General features: G+C 46.8%; 1 protein-coding gene across 3 annotated transcripts in view; it reads left to right on the top strand.

Annotated features, from left to right (window-relative positions):
• Positions 1 to 18,916, top strand: part of GTF2IRD1 (GTF2I repeat domain containing 1) — a 106,515-nt gene that overhangs the window by 59,694 nt on the left and 27,905 nt on the right. For all 3 annotated transcript variants that reach the window (XM_060268566.2, XM_060268568.2, XM_088658251.1), the window contains 12 exons: positions 3,513 to 3,596; positions 5,186 to 5,369; positions 6,956 to 6,981; positions 9,144 to 9,264; positions 11,562 to 11,599; positions 12,986 to 13,066; positions 14,242 to 14,295; positions 14,822 to 14,887; positions 15,808 to 15,991; positions 16,128 to 16,186; positions 17,169 to 17,231; positions 18,641 to 18,724. In XM_060268566.2, the coding sequence (XP_060124549.2) occupies positions 3,513 to 3,596; positions 5,186 to 5,369; positions 6,956 to 6,981; positions 9,144 to 9,264; positions 11,562 to 11,599; positions 12,986 to 13,066; positions 14,242 to 14,295; positions 14,822 to 14,887; positions 15,808 to 15,991; positions 16,128 to 16,186; positions 17,169 to 17,231; positions 18,641 to 18,724 (1,044 nt within the window). The remainder of the gene's footprint in view (positions 1 to 3,512; positions 3,597 to 5,185; positions 5,370 to 6,955; positions 6,982 to 9,143; positions 9,265 to 11,561; positions 11,600 to 12,985; positions 13,067 to 14,241; positions 14,296 to 14,821; positions 14,888 to 15,807; positions 15,992 to 16,127; positions 16,187 to 17,168; positions 17,232 to 18,640; positions 18,725 to 18,916) is intronic.

Raw genomic sequence — 18,916 nt, forward strand, 5'->3', positions numbered from 1 at the left:
CAACCCGTGACAGAAGACAATACTGAAAAAGATGGAGCAGCGGTCTGGCTCAGTCGACAACATTTTCCTATGCTGGGTGTGCAGCCACCCACTGATCGCCCAACGCTTTCTTGGATCTGACCTGCCCGTACCCCCCAGAGGAGAGGTGGAACGCACCACAAGGGTGTGCTAGGCAACCTCCAGCCAACACGCTGATGCCCAGAGCATCAAGGCACTGCACATATTTCTGTTGTCCTTGCCATTCGCAGTATCTGCTCCTAGGCAATACCTGGGGGCATGGGGTGAATGAAGAAGGCAGCTATGCAGTCACAGCACATGACGTAGGCGCACCACAGTCGCAGCCATGGCAGTGCCAGCGCTTGCCAGGCTCGAGACGGGGCAGAGCAGCGGCAACTGCAGATCCACACCTGCTTGTAATGCCACTGCCACCCGAGTTCTTTCCCTGCAAGGACAGCGCAACGGTGCCACAGTTCATATATACAACTGATAGGGTGTCCATGTCATGTTTCGCACCTGCATCTCCGCGTCAGTGTTGAGGTGAAGAGGACTAAAGAGCAACGGCTGACGCTAGCTTTTTTTATTTTTATTTTTTACCAAGCGTAACAAACTCCCATTTTTAGACTCGTGTGTTTCTTCCGCTCTTCTAAGTCTGGTCATGAACTCAATGTTTGAAGTAGATGTGTCAATAATTACCTAGGCGCTTGGATAATCCTTCCAATATGAAATATTCATTTTGGATGTTTGGGCAGGGGTCTTTCGTAGGAACGAATCGACAACATCGACCGCTATGCATGCAGCGCCAAACCATAGTTTAGCGGCGCATGAGCGAGCTTCCTCTGCAAATTCCCTCCCTGGCATTAGAGGCTGCTTTATCCTGAGTCAGTCCACGGCGGTCCCTCTGTTCTGAGTGTTGTCTTAACTAATGGTTTCCGACCTTTTTGATACAGCAACCCGTGAGTCCAAATTTACTTGACCCATCAGTTTATCGCCACGTGAATTTTGGATGCCGCTATTAACATGAAAATTTTATTGGAATATTTTTAGTACTTACAGGGTTAATCACAGTTTGTTTCTGGGGATGTGTGAACACCAGCCATCTGACTTCAGAATATTCCTGCACATCAGGAGGGAGCTGCAGTAATTGCCCAGAACGACTCCCTGTATGAGCCCATTGTGGTGAATTGCCGCCACATCTGCCTTCAGCCGGCAGAGAGCAGTTCCCAAGTGCTAAAACATATGACTGGGCCTTCCCGACCTAGCTCAGTTGGTAGAGCATAAGACTCTTAATCTCAGGGTCATGGGTTTGAGCCTTACGTTGGATGAAAGATTCCTACATTGCAGGGGATTTTTACATTGTAGATGAACCTCAGGGTCCCTTTTAACTCTACAGTTCTGTGATTCTATGATGGTCGGCTGCAAGTTGTATGTAGTATCCATCATTAAGGAACAAAAGCAATTATTAAATGTGTACTTATACAACCTGTAGGGACCCAGGTGGCGCTGTGGGTTAAACCACAGAGTCTAGGGCTTGCTGATCAGAAGGTCGGCAGTTCGAATCCCTGCAACGGGGTGAGCTCCCGTTGCTCGGTCCCAGCAGTTCGAAAGCACGTCAAAGTGCAAGTAGATAAATAGCGACCGCTCCGGCGGGAAGGTAAACGGCGTTTCCGTGCGCTGCTCTGGTTCGCCAGAAGCAGCTTTGTCATGCTGGCCACATGACCCGGAAGCTGTCTGCAGATAAACGCCGGCTCCCTCGGCCTATAGAGTGAGATGAGCGCCACAACCCCAGAGTCGGAGCCGACTTCTAAAATTACCAACATGCGTAAGTAATGCGGCTATTCGCTTAGAAATGAAGATCCCCTCAGTGGAGTTAGTTTTATGGAGGCGAGTTTTGATTCATTGGATATCCCTATGGCATAAACTCCCGAACCACTATCTCATTCAATGCATGTGGCGGGATGACTTCACAAATTTGTGGTCAGGAAAAATCCATGCCAAATTGCTGTCCTATGAGATCTCGCCCACTGAATTGCTCAAACTGGATCTAAATGCGGCAAAAAGGTGTATAAATCAAAGGCTGGATGATGCGGAGCTATACCAAAATTTCTTAGCTGGTGGTGGAGTATGCTCGCCGTTAAATTTCGGCATAACCCCTATCTACCGTGCTCCATCCTATTTAACATCGCTTACGGCCGCGTCTCACCGATATGCCTTCATTAAAGCTAGGTTTAATGTTTTTCCAACAAACGTGCTGAGACATAGATTTACTCAGGGCCAAGTCTCTTCAATGTGTCCTTGTGAAATTAAAACATCTGAAACTCTACATCATGTTATGTTTATCTGCCCTATGTACAGTTCGGCTTGTGCTAGTATACTAAATTCCATAATCCACCCTATGGCTGACAAACCAGTTGACCTACAGCTTGCCTGGGTTCTTCAAGATGTGGATCCTAATATTACTCTACAGGTTGCTAAATTCCTAACAGCCGTCCTCTCGTACAAGAGACGGAATGGAATGTTAGCAGATTATTTATAGTTATAAGAATTTTCTATAATGACATCTGATATTGATTTTAGCGTAGTGCCTAAATTTTTAATCATTATCTTAAACTGTTCTTTTTAATAGTTAATATTTGTCCTTGTGAGCTGTGAATTGTGTTTTATTATTTGTGGCTTGAACGAGTCCGCTGTTTTATTTGATTTATTTTGTTGTGTTGTGTTTTATGATGGGCATAAAGCCGAATAAACTTCCTGAGTCCCTGAGTCGGACACGACTGGACCTGATGGTCAGGGGCTTACTGGCACAGAATTCGTGACCCACTCAACCATGGGATTCACTGGGTGATTTGGGGCCAGTCACAATCCGCCTAACCTACCTCACAGGGTTGTTGTGAGGAGAAAAATGGAGAAGAACCACGTATGCCACCTTGAGCTTCTTGGAGGGAAGGTGGGGTGTTAAGCAATAATATACAATAAATAAAAACGACTGGGTTTGTTGTGTGTTTTTGTAACATCGGTTGTTCGTTTGGTTTTCTGCACACTGCTGAGAGATATTTCTTTACGTATGAAGCCATAATAGAAATGGCTTTAAGTAAATAAATGAATGGAGGTTGGAAGCCAGTTGCTGGGGAGAGCATAGCTGTGTCCATGCTCTGGTTATGCGCTTCCCAGAAGAGGCATCTCGTTGGGGCTCAGGGTGCTGGGCTAGCTAGGCCTTTGCCCTGATCCAGCAGCCGGTTGCTCCTCTCGTTCTTATGTTGGGTGGTTTACAGTCACTGTCTCCATTTGCCAGCTGCAGGGTTTGCCTAAGGGAAACCGTCTAGCAGCACCCAGGATTCGAACCCAGTGCAGCTGGCGCAGTAGGAACCTCCTGCTCCCCCTCAAGCTCAGGCTTGTTCTCAGAGGGGGGGGGGAAGGAACCACAAAAACCTTGTTCCTGAGGGCAGAGTGAGAGGGATGGGGAGCCTCTGTGCCGAGAGATGCCATATGGAAACTTCTTGTTTTGCTTTTGCTAGATAAATGGGACAGTTTTATAAAAGAAACCGAGGATATCAACACCCTGAGGGAATGTGTGCAAATTCTGTTCAACAGCAGATATGGTGAGTGGATGTGAAGTGCTTGTTTTTCATCTGCGGTGCTTATGGCGCGCATATTATTATGGAGAGATTTTCTGGACTTTTTTCCCTGGTGTTTTTCCCCCTTTTCTTTTTCTTATTCTCTGACGCAGCATCAGACACCATATGCTATGTGTCCCTTCACTTAATCGCTTTCTTGGCATGGCATTTTCCAGGCCCACGGCTTCTAATTAATGCAAATGTTACTGGGGTGGGGTGTTTTTTTAACTCGTTTGTATCGAGTCAGTAAATGTGCAGTTGGCCTAAATGGGGTCCTCTGGCTTCCGATGGGTCAGCAGCCACAGAAAAGCCATCTCCTATCTTTGAAGTGTTCTGATTTAAAAAAAACAGCCAACCGGTTTATGAATTATATGGAATAAATAAAATACATAATTTTTTTCGGCCTGGTGCCTTCTAGGTGCCCTTTGAACTACAACTCCCATCATCCCTTGCCATTGGGTAAGCTGGCTGAGACAGGTGGGAGTTGGAGTCCCCAATGGGTGACTGGTGTTTCTCAAACTTGAGTCTGCAGCTGCTGTTGGACTACAACTTCCATCATTCCTAGCTAGCAGGAACAGCGGGCAGGGGCGATGGGATATGTAGTCCCAACAACAGTTGGGGAACCAAGTTTGAGAAACACTGACAGAGGGGACCAAGTTTGGGAAGGCTGCCTTATGCCAGTATCTTGCTAGGATCTTTCAACTGATACTATATAAATTGCTGACTTTATGAGTCTGGATGTGTGCAGTTAGTATTCTGGTCCCCAAGAAGCTGTCCACGGGCATTGCATTGCCTTCAGGAGCCCACTGAGCAATTTTCCACTTCCAGTATTTTCACTGAGAATGTGATTTGCCACTTTACCATATTGGCTGCCATTGAACTGAAAAGGGTGGCCATAAATTAATGGATGATGATAATAATTTGTATAGCACTTCAGAGTAATTATTGAACTCATGGCATTCTGTTGGGCACCTTAGTTTCTGAGCACAGGACATTATATTCCAGCTTTCGCTCTGCCTGGACACTGAGGTCCAGCACCGAGGGCCTTCTGGCGGCTCCCTCGCTACGAGAAGCCAGGTTACAGGGAACCAGGCAGAGGGCCTTCTCGGTAGTGGCACCCACCCTGTGGAATGCCCTCCCACCAGAGGTCAAAGAGAACAACAATTACCAGACCTTTAGAAGGCATCTCAAGACAGCCCTGTTTAGGGAAGCTTTTAATGTTTGGTGGATTTCTGTATTTTAATATTTTGTTGGAAGCCGCCCAGAGTGGCTGGGGGAACCCGGCCAGATGGGTGGGGTATAAATAATATATTATTATTATTATTATTATTATTATTATTATTATTATTATTATTATTTCTCTGTTATCATGCCAATGCGACATGTTTGAAACATGGCCAGGACTTACTGAAAGGGCAAAGCAGCATTTAACTTTCAAAAAACTTTCCCTGCAGGGAAAACTGGGTCGCGAAACTGGGTTTATGCCAGTGGCGGACCCAGTTTAGCAGTGTCTGCTGTTAAGAGTGTCCTGTCTGCTCTTACCCTTTAAAGGTTAAATGTTCTGTCACTTTCAGCTGAAGCCTTGGGGCTCGATCACATGGTCCCTGTCCCGTACCGGAAAATTGCTTGCGACCCGGAAGCGGTAGAAATCATCGGCATCCCTGACAAAATCCCGTTCAAACGGCCCTGCACGTACGGCGTCCCCAAACTCAAGCGGATATTGGAAGAGAGGCACAACATCCACTTCGTCATCAAAAGGTATGTGATCGTTTTGAGAGGCTCGTGAGCAGGGGGGACTGCAGAGAACCGAGAGGTGGGCTTGACTCTGCGTGACTCAAAAGCAAGCTTTGTGAGAGAGAGGTTCTTCTTTCCCCAAAATTGCTGTTTCTCCTCCATTTTAAAATATTTGTATACCATTCGTCATGGAAACATTTCCAGGTGGAGTGCAAGACTACTAAATAGACAATAGAGTTGAAAAACGTATTCAGGAGGTGAAATATTTTAAACCATAAACCACCCAACAGTGGGGTGCTTCTGCGGCAACAGGGAGGCGGGAAGTCTGGGCGCTTGCATGGGTACCGCCTCTTCCGTTTCTACCACCTGAGGCAGCTGCCTCCCCCTGCATCATGGATGGGACGGCTCTGAAGTACACCCACTGAAGTTCATGAACATTACCAACTTAAACCCGTTCATTCCCGTGGATCTGTTCTGAGGGAAACTTAGTTGGATACAGACCATTGTTTTCCCTAATTGCATGCATACTTTTGTTTATTTTATTCACACCCCACCTTTCCTCCCAGGAGGCCATGGTTCCACCCCTCCTCATTTCATTCATCCTCACAGCAACCCTGTGAGGTAGGTTAGGCAGAGAGGCGGTGACTGGGCCAAAGTCACACCGTTTGTGGCCAAACAGGGATTTGAACCCTGGCGTCTCCCAGGTCCTAGTCCGACACTCTAACCCAGGGGTCCCCAGACTTACCGGGCTTCGGGCCGGTGCCCGCTGCGCCGACCGCGCGGCGGGCCGGAGAGTAGGGGAGTGCGCGCGCAGCGGGCCGGAGGGCGGGGGAGTGCGCGCCCGTGCGCATGCGCACACGCACACGGTCGGAAAAAAATCGCCGAAAATCGCTTGTGCGCATGCGTATGGGCCTCCCCCGACCCGGAAGTGCATTGGAAATGACCTCTTCTGGGTCGGGAGAGGCCCATACGCATGCGCACAAAGGATTTTCGGCGATTTTTTGCCGATTTTGAAGATCGCCGCCGTGCCGCCCGCCGTAAGAGCAGGCGGCGGCAGCGGGAGGTGGGGGTCATCGCGGGCCGGATTGGGAGGCTAATTGGGCCGCATCCGGCCCGGGGGCCGTAGTCTGGGGACCCCTGCTCTAACCGCTCTGCCGCACTGGCTGGCGTCAAGTCAGGGTGCAGATAATCCAAACTTCAATGTGCTTTCCTTTAAAATTCTACTGCCAATATTGGTTCCTCACCCCCGCTATATGGTTACTAATGTGGTAAAGGTGGTGGCAATAATCTGATTTAGCTTATTCTTGTTTTTAATTAGTTCTGCATGGGGTGTGTGTGTGTGTTAAAAAATCTGCTTTTAACCATCTTTTATTGATCATTTAAACATTTTACTTTGTCATGAAAATCCCAAAGCGGTGTACTAAAAAGAATCAAGAGCGGTATATAAATTGTATCAAGCCAATAAAATGGCCGTTGTGGAGACCCGCCTAAGGCTCCAGAGCACAACCCACCAGTTGAAGATCCTAAATGAAATCTTGAATTATCTTTACCCTCCTCCTTTCCCTCCTCCTCCTCCTTCTCCTCCTAAATCGTTGCCTTTCCTTTTACAGGATGTTTGATGAAAGGATCTTTACAGGTACGTTGGGCAATGGGCATAGTCTTTCATTTTGGGGAAGGGGTGGTAGCTCAGTGGGTAGAGCACATGCTTTGTCTCCAGACAGTCCCAGACTCAGTCCCTAGCATCTCTCGGTAAGGATAGGAAAGGCATCTACCTGGCGGAGACTGGGAACCTCTTGCCCTCCAGATGCTGTTGGACTACAGCTCCCATTCTCCATAACTACCCTGTTTCTCCGAAAACAAGACGTAACCATAAAATAAGCCGTAGCAGGATTTTTAAGCATACCCCGAAAATAAGACATAGTGATAGGCGCAGCAGCAATGCCAGCCGTGGCAGGAGGAGGAAAAAAATAAGACATCCCCTGAAAATAAGCCATAGTGTGTGTGTTTTTGAGGAAAAATTAATATAAGACGGTGTCTTATTTTCGGAGAAACACGGGTATTGGCCTTGCTGACTGGGGACGGGTGGCCCTCCAGTTGTTTCTCAACTATGACTGCCACCATCCCTGGCCATTGGCCATACTTTATGGGGCTGATGGGAGTTGTATCTTAGCAACACTTGGAGGGCCAATGTTCCCCCAAACCTGCCTTAAAAGCTGACCAACCGCATTGCCACAGTGTCCCATTTCCGAGGCAAGTCACAAGTTTCTGGTAGTTTTGGGAGGTGACCAGAATATGCTCAGCATTTAGGCAGTTTACCTTCCCAAATCTGCTGGGAAGAATTTGGACCTTTCCCTCCATATTGGGGCATTTGATGCCCAAATCTCTTTCCCACATAGCTTTTGATTTGATATTTCTATTTTGCTTTTCCAACAACAAAGGCGGCTCACAATGATCACAAAAGCTTCAAAAAACAACAAACATTATCATCACTGTGCTATCACACACAATAACTACTTATCAAACCTTTGTTAGGCATTTTACAAATACAGTGGTACCTCGGTTTATAAACACAATTGGTTCCGGAAGTCTGTTCATAAACTGAAGCGTTCATAAACTGAAGCGAACTTCAGTTACATTGAAAGTAATGGAAAGTGGATTAATCTGTTCCAGACGGTCCACGGAGTACTTAAACTGAAGTGTTCATAAACTGAAGCGAACTTTCCCATTGAAAGTAATGGAAAGTGAATTAATCCGTTCCAGATGGGTCCGCAGCGTTCGTAAACCGAAAATTCGTAAACCGAGGTGTTCGTAAACCAAGGTTCCACTGTAAAACCATAAAAGAGAAAATCACATATAAGAGCCTTGAAATATATATAAAGTAGGCAGCCGTTGGCTACATAGTCTGATTGTATAAATATATGTAGAACCTGGGGTTTTCCCTGTTAACCTGCTCCTTGGAGGACTGCTTTTAAAAACTCGGCTACCCCCGCCGTTACCCTTTGGTCAATGTCAGACAGGCAGAATCCCACACTTTCACCTTGCTGGGGTTCCAGACCACCCAAAAGAGGGGACAGCGCACATTGACGGAGCATACTGTACAATGGACAATGAAAGAGAATATGCTCCACAGTGTCCGGGACATTCATAGAACATCTGCAGAATCTCTTGTTTCTAGGAATGTTTTGATATCTTCCCCTGACAAATGCCGAGGGAAAAACATTCAGGCGGGCCAACATCAAAGCTCTACGTTGGGCTGGGATTATTAACTCTACGTTGGGCTGGGATTATTAAGAATATAGGGGAGCAAATTTTGTTTACAGCTGCCACTGTAAACGATCAGGCTGCGACATCTGTCACCCCATTGATCGCCAGGGTTGATTCGGCCGATCTGGCTGGCTAGGCGGGTGTCCCCTTCCTCCCTCACCGCCCCATGTGCGTCCCTCCCGAAGCTGCGCGCTCGGTGGAAGAGGACGACCATCCCAGATAGAAGGAGTGTACCGTTCTTCGGTCGAGGGTATACGATAGCTGCGCCCCCCTGCTGGAACCTCCAAACAAGCACACACAAGAACATATAAATAAAGCAAACAGCAACAGGTTCACCAAAGTGATTAATGCAATTCAATAAAGTCATAGCAATTCGAAATATCCCTCCCCCCCCCTAGCTATTAAACCAATCTTGTATGAATGGCAGGCTTACTAGGAAGAGACAGGGAGAGGTTGTGCCTGGCCATGGGTAATTATTGCTTCAAAACTCTGCGCCTGGAAAATATCTGTTTGTTCTTCCTTCCTTGCAAACAGGAAGTAAATTTACCAAAGATTCAACCAAGATAGAGCCATCCAGCCCTTCTGGGGAAATCTCTCCTGACCCGCACAGAATGGCGTTTCTTGATGTAGCAGGAACTTCACAGGCCAGTCATAGGTAAGCCCGTATCAAATCATAGAGTTGGAGGGTCCTGCAAGGTCCTCTAGTTAAACCCCCTCCTTGATGGCAGAAATTCACAGCACTTCCTCAAAAACCCAAGGTTCCCAGTTCCTGGCCCAGCTGCTATATTATAGTCATCACCAACCTTGCGCCCTCCTCCAGATGTTGTTGAATTGCAACTCCCATCAGCCCCAGCCAGCATAACCATATGGTCAGGGATGATGGGAGTTGTAGTCTTGCAACATCTAGAAGGCGCCAGGTTGGGGAAGCCTGGTGTCTTAGTGTATTGTCTTTAATTTGCTCCGGCCAGCATGTTTTCTCTCTGGAATGCCACTACAAGACAGGAGGAAAACATGGCCGCCGCCCCAGGCCAGTGACTTCGAAACCATTGAAAAAAAAACAGAGAAAAGAAAGGAAGCTTCTGCCGTGATTAGGGTGTCCTTCCGTCCTTGCCCATCACCACCCCAAAACCTATTTTGGAGTCCCCAAATTGATTCCTGAGAGACCACCTGCTCTACATTTAATTATTTAGAGGAGATTTTTCGATGGTTTTTTCTCCCTGCCTAGAACTTGGGGACATCCAATGAAGCTGTATGGTTGGAGATTCAGGGCAGACGATAGAAATTATTTCTTCACGCGCTGTTTAAACTATGGAACTCCCTCCCACAGGAGGCAGGGACGGCCGCCAGTCTGGGCGGCTTTAAAAGAGGATTTGGCAAATTCACGGAGGGCGAGGCTATCTGTGGCTGCTAGCCGTAACGGCTGTATTCTTATTATGCCTTATGTTGCTGGGAATCATGAGCTGTTGTGTTCATGTCCTGCTTTTGGGTTTCACATTGAGGCATCTGTCTGGCCACTGTAAAAACAGGATGCCAAATTAGATGAGCCTTTGGCCTGGTCCCGCCGTGCCGTTCTTACGTTCTGCCGATCTCAGGCTGGTTCTTAAGGATCTGCCATGCAGCATGTGTGATTAAATCCACAAGTCATGCCAGAGGCAGGGAAGGCAGCAAGACAGATAATAAGCTTATGAATCAATGGAGCGCTGGAATCTGATGGGTTGGGACTCGGTCCAACATTGAGCAGCACCCCGTGCCATTTAAGAGTGTAATCTGATTTGTCTGTGATGGTGGACTTTTGGTGAATTATGAAGGTAAACTGAGCAGTGGTAACAGAGCAGTCCTATGCATGTCTGCTCAGCAGTGAGTAACATTAAACACAATGGGGTTTTCCTCTGTGTAAGAGGGCATATGATCGCAACCTGTGAGTTGAATCCAACACAGCCCAGCAAGAAAGGAAAATCTGCTGAAAGTCTGAGGGTCCTGCTCCTGTCTCTCTCCGCCAGGCCTAGGGTGGGGCCTGACAGACTACAAAAGAACTGCTGCCGCCAAGCAGAGATTACTGTTAACATTCTTTTCAACTGCTTTTTAATTGTGTTTTTAAGTTTTTAAAAATTATTTTTCACTGTTTTGATGTTTTTTTGGGGGGGTATTTGCCTGTTTCTGTTTATATTTTGATTACGGTATGTATTTTGTGTTTTTGTATTGAGAATGTATCTTGTGAACCGCCTGCAGGTATAGGGCGGTATACAAATTTAATTAACAACAACAACAACAAGAACAAGAACAATATCTGGCTGCCAGTTTGCTTAATTTTAGGTCTCGCCCTGAAATGTAAAGCCCTAAATGACTATTTATTCATTTTAGTTAGTTAGTTAGTTATTAAATTTGTATATCGCCCTTCATCTGTAGATCTCAGGACAGGTTCAGAGTATTAAAATGCAAGATAAATGCAAGATTTAAAAAACTACGTTCCCAAATAACTGAAAGACCACCTGCTTCCATAAAGACTATGCCATATGACCGGAATTTTCATACATAGCCAGAATACAGCATTTGGAAGCAGTGTCCAGGTGGAAATCGCTGAAATGTCCGGCAAAATCCGGACATTTTGGAAGTCTAGATTCTGGCAAATTTCCTCTTTTTTATATAGATTCTGTAACAACTTTGGCAAAAAAAAAAAAAAAAGTGTCCGGATTTTCACTTTTTGAAATATGGCAACTCTAATACAGACCCTCATTTATGCAGAATGATACCGTGTTTGCTCCTAAGGGTGAAAAAAGCTCAAACATTGTACATTTTTTTAAAAAAATGAATCTATGGAATTGCCTCTTTTTTTGTGGGCTGTACCTGTTTGGTTGTACAGCACATTGTAACTCTCTCCCCCCCCCCGCCCCGCCCGCCCCATCAAGCACTTGATATAAATGAAATTTAACCACGATTGCTTTCTTTTGCCAGATCTGAAAAGTGCCCCATTTCTGGAGAATGTGAACCAGGTAAGCTGCAAAAAGCCACTGCTCTCTCAATTAGAAACGGGAAAAGGGAGTGTGATTCTCAGGTCTTGCGAAGCTGTGTGAAAGCAGGAGGATTGTCGTCTTGCAAGAGCCCTGTACACGATGCTCTGCTCAGCTGATGGGGAAATGCCTGCAAAACCCCCCTTTTTGACTGTATGATGCTAGGTGCAAATCACGTGGGTGTAGCTTGGCTGAAATGGCCTCACGGACCAAATACAGAGCATGAACAGGCCTTGTTAGACCCATGGGCTGGAGATTCCCAAGCCCTACCTTAGGGGACTCCAGAACTACCACATCGTGTCATTTCAACACACTGCTTGAAGTAGTGAAGCAGCAGCTCGGTCGGTAAAAGCATAAGACTCTGGATTTCAGGGTCAAAGGTTCGAGCCCCACTTTGGGCAAAAAGATTCTTTCATTGCAGAGGGTTGGACTAGAGGACCCTCGTGGTCCCTTCCAACTCTACAATTCTATGTAGATTTGGGGGCTCACGGGAGAGGGCAGAACCTGTAGCTCTTTTGTTGTTGTAGAATTGGAAGGGAGCCTGGGGGGGTCCTTCTAGTCCACCCCCTGCAACACAGGAATGTTGTTGGACTCCAACTGTCCACTGCCCCAGTCAGCACACTCGGTGGTTAGGGATGAAAAGGATTTCAGTACAGCTATAGTCAAGCTCTCTGCTTCTGCATTAAATGAAGCGTAGAGTCTAATTCGCATGAATCCCCTATTCTTGCCACTGCTGGATTCTGGGATCATGACAACTAGCGATGCTGAATCCAGAACAGTTGCAATTATTATTATTTATTTATTTATTTATTTATTCCCAGCCACTCTAGGTGGCTTCCAACAGAACATGAAAATACAATAATCTATTAAACATTAAAAGCTTCGCTAAACAGGGCTGCCTCCAGATGTCTCCTAAAAGTCTGGTAGTTGTTTTTCTCTTTGACATCTGGTGGGAGGGTGTTCCACAGGGCGGGTGCCACTACGGAGAAGGCCCTCTGCCTGGTTCCCTGTAACTTGGCTTCGCACAGCAAGGGAACCACCAGAAGGCCCTTGACACTGGAAGTACATGAGGAGTGTATTTCCAAATGAATAAATGCCAGGACATTGTCCATCTAGCCCAGTGCTTCCTGTTCTGACTGGCAGCTAATGTAGACAATGCTGAGGTAGAGGGACCAATAACCTAAGTTAACATAAGGCAGGTAGCTTAAGGAAGGCTGTGCCTCAGCGGGAGAGCAGCTGCTTTGAGTGCAGAAGGTCCCAGGTTCAATGCTGGGAAAGACTCCGGCCTTGAACCCTGGAAAGCTTCTACCAGTCAGTGGTGATTTGTCGTCGCCCCTCTTCATTCCTGTTTCCATCTTCCTTGACAAGGTACTTCAGGAGAACTGGGAAGCATAAAACGCATCAAGATAGAACCGGACGAAGTGGACATCATTCAAATCACCGTTCCAGGTAGACTTGATAAAAGCTCCCGACAATGCCGGCAGGATTAAGATTGCTTCTTAGATGGGCAGTGTCGATTTGGGAACAGTTTTCAGCCTGCTGGGTTACGGCCCAGAGAATTCTGGGAGCTGTAGGCTCAAAAAATTGAGGGTGTCTGAGAGTTGTTTAGGAAGCCCCTGTTCCCCTCACAGAGCAAGGAGTTCCCTTGGAAAAAAGGGATTGGTTGTTAAACCACCCCGAAGGGAATTGTAGCTTTGTGAGGGGAACAAGAAGGTCACCTAACAGCACCCTCAACAAATGACGGCTCCCAGAATTCTCTGGTGGAAACCATGACGGTTTTAAGTGTTGTCATAGTGCTTCAAATATATGGTGTGAATGTGGGGAGAGCTAAGAGGGGGTCAGGGGCTGAGGTAATGGTGGCGCTGCCACGTCATTGGCATCACCAAAATGGCGGACTGCGGGGGGGGGGAGGCAAGTGGGGGCCAGTGGCAGAGAGGAGAGGTTGGCCAGGAAATGGCTCCAGAGCCAAGACAGAAGGGTCTGCCATCTTCACTTCTCTCGGTTTCTCATTTTCGTCAACTGAAATTCAGTTCTCCACACTTCTGCAGCAATTTGAAAGAGTGTATTTTTTTTAAAGCCTCGTGAAGATTCGCCAGCATTTTGGTGCAAATTTCTCCTAATAAACACATTTGCGTGAAGGCTGGACTAATCTACACATTTTTTTTTGCCAGCAATTTCCCTTAATATAATGCATTTTTCAGGTTACAGTCCTCAGCTAGGATGTTTAAAAGGTAAAGGGACCCCTGACCATTAGGTCCAGTCGTGACCGACTCTGGGGTTGTGGTGCTCATCTTGCTTTACTGGCCGAGGGAGCCGGTGTACAGCTTCCAGGTCATGTGGCCAGCATGACTAAGCCGCTTCTGGCGAACCAGAGCAGCACACGGAAACACCGTTTACCTTCCCGCTGTAGCGGTACCTATTTATCTACTTGTACTTTGACGTGCTTTCGAACTGCTAGGTGGGCAGGAGCAGGGACCGAGCAACGGGAGCTCACCCCGTCGCGGGATTCGAACCGCCAGCCTTCTGATCGGCAAGCCCTAGGCTCTGTGGTTTAACCCACAGCGCCACCCGCTGTTTAGTTTGTTTAGTTTCCTGCTAAATGCCCGTCTCCTCTCTGGTTTCAGATAAAGGGCCCAGCAGTGATTTACAACATAATGAGAAGCAGATGGAGGGCAAAGGTGAGTTTGGCCCGTTGCCTGGATACCTGATGGGTCACCGCCTCCAGTGTAGGCCTGCAGGTACCTGAAGATGGCTTTCATAGGCGCTTCACCGCACCCCCCCCCATCATCTCAGATGAGGCAGATGGTAGGTGTGGAGGCCCTTTGTGGTGTTGTTTCCTCACTAAAGGAATAGTCTCTCCAGTCCTGGAGTCTAATAGGGAAGTCCTTTTAATGAGGGGTGGGCAGGTCGGTTCATCTGTACGACACTGACCTGCCCAATTCCTCTCCCTCTCCTACTTGTGGCCTCGAGCCTTATTCTTTTGCATTTCCCCAGACGTGTCAACCATCTCAATTTTAATCAGTGCTTTGCTTGCTTGTGATTTTTGCTGTTGCTTTATTCCTTGCTTTGATTTGCATTTTAGTCCTTTGTTTATGAGTTGGCCTGGAATCTTTTTCTTTGAGGATGCCAAGATAACACACACACACACACATATGTGAATCTTATTGCCGTTAATCCCTGAGTTTGTTGTGTGTTTTTTTCCAGATGGCGTCAGTGACGTTTTAAGTCACTTGAGGAAACAAGTAGAAATTTTGTTCAACGCTAGATATGGTGAGATACTTGGCTTCTTCCTTTTAAGTGTGTTTTTTGGAACCTGGATCTGCCCTTAACCTTCACACATCTGGAGGGCTCTGGGTTTCTCACACCTTCTCTAGAACTTCCTAGGCAGGACAGCTATTTCCCCCCCCCCCTTCATGTGAAGATCTCAGGGCAGGTCAGAAGATAAAAAATAGTCTCTCCATAAAAGCACATATTAGGAAGTTAAAATCAAAGAATAACACCCCCCTCCCACAAACACATTTAAAAGGCTGTAGAATATTAATCAGCCAGAGGCCTGGTTGAAGAGGAGTGCTTTCACCTGGCGCCTCAAGATGTATAATGAAGGAACCAGGCAAACCTCCCCGGGGAGATCATTTTACAAATGGGGAGCCACTGCAAAAAAGCCCCTTCTTGTGTTGCCACCCTCTAGAGCTCGTGGAAGAGGCACACAAAGGGCCTCATAGGATTAACACAGTGTCCGGGTTGTTTTTTATGGGGAGAGGCAACCTTTTCCTAAATCATTTCCTATTCAGCAATGCAGTGGTACCTCGGGTTGCGGACCTGATCTGTTCCAGAGTGCCGTTCGCACCCCAAAATGTCTGCAACCAGAGCGGCGCTTTCACGCATGCACAAAGGCGTGATAGAGCGCTTCTGCGCATGTGTGAATCGCGCAGAAAGCTTCTGCGCATGCACGCACGGCGGAAACCAGAAGTAAACACTTTTGGGTCCGCCGCGTTCGCAACCCAGAAAAACGCAACCTGCCACGGACGCAACCCGAGGTATGACTGTATCCTTTTTGAGGTAATACCATGTTGGCAGCAGCAAGCATTTTAACATTCTCAGTGATGTTTCGATATCTTGACAAATGACCTTTAATATACAGGGGCTCAGGCCAAAGATCCTTTCTGAAGTTGTGTTTCTTGCGCTTGCAGCTAAAGCCATAGGAATTTCTGAGCCTGTCAAAGTCCCGTATTCCAAGTTCCTGATGTACCCGGAAGATCTCTTTGTCGTGGGCTTGCCAGATGGGATCTTGCTCAGGCGACCAAACTGTTTCGGGATTGCGAAACTGAAAAAGATCCTCCAGGCGAGCAGCAGTATCCGGTTTGTTATCAAGAAGTAAGTTCAAAGCCTTCCTCTCGCTTCGGCCCAACCATGTCCCACCAAGAGAAGGCAGCTTTCTGTGTTTCCTTATTATTATTATTATTATTATTATTATTATTATTATTATTATTATTGCAAATTTCTCTTTCAGGCCAGAACTTCTTACAGAAGCAGTGAAGGAGACAGTTTCTGATAGCCCAGGAACAATAGGTAAAGCACATTTATTTCCAGTGATTTGATTAATGAACCCATGGGTTCCTGAACTGAGTCATGTGGACCATCAGCAGTCAACGAGCAGTCTGTGGCTATTCAATCATCATCATCATCATCATCATCATCATCATCATCATCATCATCATCATATTTATGCCCCACACATCTTACTGGGTTGCCTCAGCTATCCAGGACAGCTTCTGTAAATCCAGGACAGTCCCTGGAAAATAGGGACACGTGGAGGGTCTGCTCTCTTGCATTGTCTCTCCTTATTTACATTTAGATTGTAAGCTTTTGGGGGCAAGGAAGCTCTTGCATGCATGTGTGAATAAGCAGTGTTACAGTCCTGAGCCTTAGGATCACCTAACAAAAGAGGTAATCCATTTTTGGAACAGGCCAGTTTAGCTTGGGACATACTGTTAGCCCTAAGAGCTCAAAATAGAACTCGTGGGGCCATATCCAGTGTAGAACCTCTGCAACGAATAGGCATGATAAGCCCCCATCTAAACATTTAAAGCACTATGATGCCACTTCAAACAGTCGTGGCTTCCGCCCAAAGTATCCTGGAAGCTGAGGTTTGTTAAGGGTGTGGCCCTTACAGAGCTACAATTCAAGGAGTGCTGAATTCCCAGGGAATTCTGGGAATCAGAACTCTCTTGACGGGCTCCCTAGTAACTCCCAGCACCCTTGCCAAAGTAAACTTCCCAGAATCCTTTGAGAGAAGCCATGAGTGTTTAAAGTGGCATGACACCGCGTTAAATGTAGGGTGTGGCCCAACTTAAGCCCAGATGATTTCAGTGGGTAGAATTGGGTCAGAAACAGCCTACTCTGTGGGACGTCGTGGGGTTGGATGCTGAAGAGGGGAATAGCTAGATGCTGCTTTAAATGTGGAAGAGGATGTGTGATGCGGAGAGTCCTCAGAACAGACTTTGAAGTTAAGACAAATAAATAAGATCCTTGGTGCCTCTTCTGTTGGCAGCCAGCGAGAGAGACTCTAGTGAACGTCTTGTAGAAGAACCGGTGAAAAGACCAGGATTTCAAGGTGAGAAAAGAAGAAATAACGACAATCCATCTGATATCCCAAATTATGTGGTGCTTATTTATTTTACTGTTGACATCCCAGGGCAACTTGGCTCCGGTAATGTCATGTCCGATTTGGCGTTCAGTTGGGTGCCTTAACACATTGCCCACTCCTGCTGTGGGTTTGCAGAGACTTTCTCCCAAGGAACTGCGCATAGGGTTGCTGCTACATTAGCACTGCTCTGTCCCCTTCTCAAGTGATTTTGCCTCTCTGAGCTCTGTCTTTGAACTCTTAACAATGCCTTTCTGTTGCCTGGATGGAAGATCGAGAGAGGTATGTATGTGTGTGTAGAAGCCAAGCTTCTTGTTGCAGGGCAAAACAAGGGCAACAACTGAAAACTGGGTACGAGGGTGGAATGGATTGGAGTATCCTAGAATACATCTGGCCGCCATGAACCCTGAAGAGGAGAACTCTGTGCTGCAACATTTTGTTGCCAGTCCCACCCGTATATAATATTTCAGTTCAAGATATGTGTTAACAGTTGAGCGTAGGAGCTGAGTTGCGCCTAACGTTGGGGGGGCCCGTCACATGTGCATGACATCACATGCGCGACGCCCCCCCACCTGGCCCGCCATTAACCACCCACCTCAAAGAGATGTGTGGGGTGAAGTTGCTTTGCCCTACAGTACCCTGGCCATCTTCAAAAGGACGTGGTATGGCCAAGCAACTTTATCCTGGTTTGTCCTTTGGGGGGGCGGCCCCTGTCTTGAAAATATGGGGGGGCTGGCCCCCTGTAGATGGTGCCCCTGCAGTTAAGAAATCCCTGCATATAGAAAACTAGATTGCAAGGAAGAGATTTCTTGTCTAGCCTTCTTGACTCGATTGCATTCTATTGCTTTAGTTGGGATTTGATCTGATTTTTGCATGTAAGCTCCCATCTCTCTCTCTCTCTCTCTCTCTCTCTCTCTGTGTGTGTGTGTGTGTGTGTGTGTGTGTTTTAAAATCTGTTTAATACCGACTTTCAGAATACCAGTGTTTATTGGGTCTCAGACAAACGGCCCTATCCTTCTACTGTCTACTCAGAAGTAAGCCCCATTGATTTGAGTGGCACATTACTTCACATTAGTATGATTGAGATTGCAGCTGAAATGGCCCTTGTTGGTAGCTTTCCCCCTAATAATGTAAACAGAATTGTATGAAAAAGGAACAGGCATTTGACATAGTTCTAGGATGCTTCCCCACCGCCCCCCATTTTAAAAAAATGGACCGGCTATTTCAGAGCTGAGCCTATATCCAGGTTTTCCCTGTTGTAAAAGTGTACTATAGTTAAGCATTGTTGTGTCTAGTGCCCCCCCCCCAAAAAAAACTTAACAGGCAGAACTTTCTGATAGTTTCCTCTCTCTCTCTCTGTCTCTCTCTCTCTCACACAGAAAATTACGACACTCGGCTTTCAAGGATAGATATTGCAAACACACTAAGGGAACAGGTTCAAGATCTGTTCAATAAGAAGTATGGTGAGTAATCTGGCTGGATGCTAATCTTGACATTTGCGGTCCATAGAATTGTAGAGTTGGAAGGGGCCCTGGGGTAGATAGGTAGTTGCCTGGATCTTCTCCCTACAGTTTTTTGAAAGTGGGGACAACGTTTGCCCACCTCCAGTCTGCAGGAACCTCACCTGTTCTCCAAGAATCTGTCTAGGGTTATAG

Source organism: Zootoca vivipara, chromosome 14 (assembly GCF_965207765.1).
Source record: "Zootoca vivipara chromosome 14, rZooViv2.hap1.1, whole genome shotgun sequence".
Lineage (NCBI taxonomy): Eukaryota > Metazoa > Chordata > Lepidosauria > Squamata > Lacertidae > Zootoca > Zootoca vivipara.